This window comes from Hippopotamus amphibius, chromosome 12 (assembly GCF_030028045.1).
Source record: "Hippopotamus amphibius kiboko isolate mHipAmp2 chromosome 12, mHipAmp2.hap2, whole genome shotgun sequence".
In the NCBI taxonomy this organism is placed as follows: Eukaryota; Metazoa; Chordata; class Mammalia; order Artiodactyla; family Hippopotamidae; genus Hippopotamus; species Hippopotamus amphibius.
The window spans coordinates 14,641,672-14,646,017 of NC_080197.1; the positions used below are offsets into that span (position 1 = coordinate 14,641,672).

At 42.0% G+C, this 4,346-nt stretch overlaps 1 protein-coding gene across 1 annotated transcript; it reads right to left on the bottom strand.

Moving 5' to 3' along the window:
- Positions 1-2,365: 2,365 nt before the first annotated feature.
- On the bottom strand, positions 2,366-4,053 carry SPINT4 (serine peptidase inhibitor, Kunitz type 4). The gene is made up of 2 exons (XM_057704034.1): positions 3,939-4,053; positions 2,366-2,553 (listed from the first exon to the last, which is right to left on the bottom strand). The coding sequence occupies exons 1-2, from the start codon at positions 4,051-4,053 to the stop codon at positions 2,366-2,368; spliced, it is 303 nt and encodes a 100-aa protein (XP_057560017.1).
- Positions 4,054-4,346: the final 293 nt, after the last annotated feature.

A 4,346-nucleotide genomic window follows, 5' to 3' on the forward strand; every position in this document is an offset into this window, starting at 1 on the left:
ATGTTATTTTGTCCCCAACAAGCTTTCCGTTTCTGGGACACTCAGCTTCATGACTCATGATAGGAAAATCTCAGAACTTTCATTTATGTGGACCAGTCAAGTTAGCTGAGTGCCTATATTTCAGGGTTCTCAACATGTCTCCTACAGCTGATGGGGCTCAAGAATGATTTGTAATTCTAGAGTCTTCACCAAAGTTGCAATGTACACATGTTCAGAGTAAACCCTGTCTGGATGAGGGTCTGATTTTGAAGTAATCAGAATTTTTGCAGAAAATGGTCTCAGTTTAGGGGATTGGTTTTCTTATTCCTAAGATTGAGCAGAGACAAGACTTGCATGTCTAGCTACAGGATCTCACTGGTTCACAATGCCTTTGACATTGGCCCTAGCCACCAGTGGTCCAGGATGTGAGTCCCAGGTGAGGGATTGGACTTTTTCAACAAGATGGACAAGGTAGGTGTTCAGGGAAGGGATGCCTGAAGAAATTCAGAGATGAGATGACCAAGCTGAGTATCCTACAGCTGGGAAGATCATGGTTATGCCAAACCTTATAGCAATATATTCAGAATACTTGGAAAACAGTGGTAGGATGACCATTCTCTTGGGAGCTAAAACACAGACACTGAACTGAAGCTGAGGGTTCTTTTCCAAGAAAGAATGAGAAGAGCAAAGCTGAATGTCAATGAGGTACTAAAAATGTCCAAATAATGATGCTCAATAGAGATTACATCAGAAAGTTAGTTTAACTAATCAGGATTCCTGGTTCAGTGAACATGAATCGGAAAACATCACAAAGAAAAAAATTTGTTATGTGTGCAAGACCATTTCATTTGAGTGTCAGGTTCACTGTTTGCTTTGATTTCAAGGACAAAGAGTAGCACAGATTTGGTACTTTGGTTCTACTAACTACTCAACCTGAGAGGCGAAGTGATACAAACCTACCCAGACTTGGCTAATCACACCTGTAGCAGTGTAAGCATTGAGTACATGCATGAGGGATGGTTCAGGAGGGAGGGGGAGTAATGGATAGGACCAGCTTACATTCCAGCTCTGGATAAGGTGGTGGGGGGCCTGGGGTGTGGGGGTAGAGTCAGAGAGGAGGACAGGCTGACATAGAAAGTTCTTTCATTTTAATGATCATACAGCTATTTCTCAGGAAACACAACACTAAAGTCAGGAAAATAGCAAACGGATGCAAGGTTCAAGCATTATGGAACTTACAAAGATCTTAAAATTGGTCTGATTTTTCCTACATTTGTGTTTCAGACGGTGTATCAAGAAGCTCCAGAATTTTTAAACTTGTAGTCCGCTATTCACTGTTTAAGCAAAACAAACAAACAAACAAAAAACAGATCTGTGTTACAGGTTTTGGAGAGTCTCCCTGGACTAATATAAGTTGTTTTTATCTCAGGGGAAGCCCAGAGGATGCCATCTCTTTCAATGTCCCTTCTTTTCCATTGATTAAGCCCTCATTCTTCCATTAATCTCTCAATCTTCCATTAAGCTCTCATTCTTTCATTCCCTCAAAACTTAGTCATTGTCTCCTGTGTGCCAGGCACTGTAAAGAGTCACTAGGGGGAACTTCCCTGGTGGCCTTCCAATGCAGGGGGTGCGGATTCAATCTCCTGTCGGGGAGCTACGATCCCACGTGCCTCGGGGCCAAAAAACCAAAACATGAAACAGAAGCAGTATGGTAACAAATTCCATACAGACTTTAAAAATAGTCCACATCAAAAAAAAAATCTTAGAGCAAAAAAGAGTTACTTGGGATATGAAATAAATAAAACAAAATTTCTGCTTCTGGGTTACTCCCAAGGCCAGGCTCCATCTCACCTCTGTGGACCGCCTTCTAGTTCCTGTGACTGTGAAATGGTGACGTGTGGGCAGGGAGCTTAGTTGTATAAAGCAGCATGTTGCTATGGGAAGTTCCCAGGTCTGGGAGTTCAGGGATTGGGTCTAGGTGATTTTGTGCATGTAAGATGATCCAGCCCTGGATGATCAGATTTGGTTAGAAATCTTGCCATGCCAGTTAATAATGTGACCTTGGGCCAGTGAGTTACCTCTACTGGACTTGTTTTCCTCATCTGCCATATAAAAATAATGGTACACATCTATCTTAGGGGTGATTTAAATTTTAAATTCTGTCAATAGGTGTAAATTAGTGTACTTAGCACACGGTAATTGTCCAATACCTGATGGCTGTTATTTTCTCTCTGGACTTTTGATTTCCTAACTGCAAACCAACGAGTGATTCTAAAATCCAACCCAACTATTAAACCTTTTGATTATGACAGCCCTCCCTCTTCCCATCCCAAACCAGAGCCTCTCCTTCTCCTCTCCCCAGGGTCCAAGGACAAGATTGAATTCCTTACTTCTGCTTTATTTTGTACTCTTCCTCGCAGGCTACTTGACATTCTATTTTAAGCTTGTAGTTGTTAAGATTGCCATCACAGCCAGAGTAGACAAAATTCTCACATCTTTGGGAAGTTTTGTTGTAGAAATATCTAAAGTGAACTTCAAAGCAGCTGCCAAATCTGGAGTCCATTAAGCAGGGATCTGCGCGAGAGGTTCCCATTGAGTTAGGGGGAAAGAGACAGCTTGTCTTCACAAGCCCTTAAAAATTTCTCACGTTACTTTGGAAATATTCCCTATTCGAAGTCACTGAAAGACATTTGATTTTCTACTGGAATTAGGATCACTTGGCAAGGTTGCCGTTGGGCATACAAATTGATTAAAACTCTAGGTTCTGGTCCTGGGCAGTGACTTGGAGACATAGTCAGTGGTGAAAAAAGTTTGTTCTACCAGTATCTTGTACAAAGTAATGAGGTTTACCTTTCACATCTTACGTTTTATGAGAGCACAGTCTCCTGCTTCTCCATACTTTAATCTTTCTCTCCTCTTAACAGCCTGCATAGGACATACAATGCTCACCCTCCAGTTTTCATAGACTCACTATACTAACCATGCCCTCCATTTCAGGTAACTGTGCCTGCTGCTCGAATCAGGATACATACCAAGTTGCATAACCCTGGAGACGATACTCTTTCACCCTCATACCCTGTCATCTCTCCCCCTGTCCCCATCCTAGAGGCAAGCCTTCTGTTTTTATTGCTAAGAATCACATAGCGAGTATCCCAAACAGCTACAACATGACTGTATTGGCAACCCAGAAATTGTTGTTCATCCTACTCAAGCAGCCAGGCTGCAATATTTTCCTTGGTAAAAGTAGCTGTTTAAATACAGTTACATGCATAATCTTATTTTATACAAACACCCTCTGATACAGGCATTTTTCTGATCTACGTTTTACACCAGGGAAACCGAAGTTAAGGGGAGGTAAGGGATTGAGTGACTTGAACAAGTGTACACATTTGCTAAGTGGCAGGGCCAAAATTTGGGGTGTCTGACTCACATTGTAGACTGTGTACCTCCCCATGTTCTGGAAGCATTTGAGCCTGTACGCATTATCTGTGGAAGAAAACTTCATTGTCTTTCACATCTACATTTTGAGTTCCTCTACACTGCAGCCATGTGTTCAAGTGTTCTCTACTCCCCCAGAGATTAGATATTGAAAGTGCCTTAGTCTGCTTAGTTTTCCTTTTTTTCTTTCATCTCAATACATACTCTTGAATGGTCTGAGATCTTTGAAATTTGCCGTGAAACCCCGAATTAAGAATACTTCCAGTCTTTTGCACCTCCTACAAAAGACAGTCCCATCCCGAAAGGAATTATTTGCATCATAGTTTTTTTTTCTTTTTCTCTCATCAGACAGCCACAAGATGCCTAGAGTAGATAATGCCCCAAGTCAAGGTAGTAAGAGTTTATGGGTATTGACACAAAAGGAGGACCTTCCTGGACCACCTGGATATCAAATTTTTTCTAATTCTTTCTTCCTCATTCATAATTGGTCTTTGGATTTATTTTCTGCTTCAATTTCATACCTCTGAGTTTTCCACATATTGCTTCAGAAATCTTAGTAATACCACCCATTAGTGGGGTTGTCAGCAAGAAGATGGTGAAGAGCCCCAGAAGAAATCCCAGCTCAGTAGACTTCATGGTGCAGCCAGCAGTGAGTAGGAGAGTCCTGGTATCAACTGATGTTATATTTTGGGTCTGATACTTGAGAGGACGGAGCCCACCTACCCCAAGGGCCAGGACTGGGCATTTCCAGGTATTGGGTTGGACGGCGAGTACTTGGGTATCCAGCCATGAAGCTGAAGGTCCCGGGCTGATTAGACCCCTGATAGTGAGTCTCTTGTTTATTTAGAATGCAGAGCTTCTGTGTACATTTGACCACGGACGGTGGAACCATCAGAGCATTGAATTAAAAAGGGATTGTTTCCTTTCCT

Excerpts from the sequence above, each read along its gene's own strand:
- SPINT4 (XM_057704034.1), bottom strand. The coding sequence starts at position 4,053 with ATGAAGTCTACTGAGCTGGGATTTCTTCTGGGGCTCTTCACCATCTTC. Across the intron at positions 2,554-3,938 it reads AATATGTGGAAAACTCAGAG|ATCCCTGCTTAATGGACTCC; the intron begins GTATGAAATTGA and ends CCTCTCGCGCAG.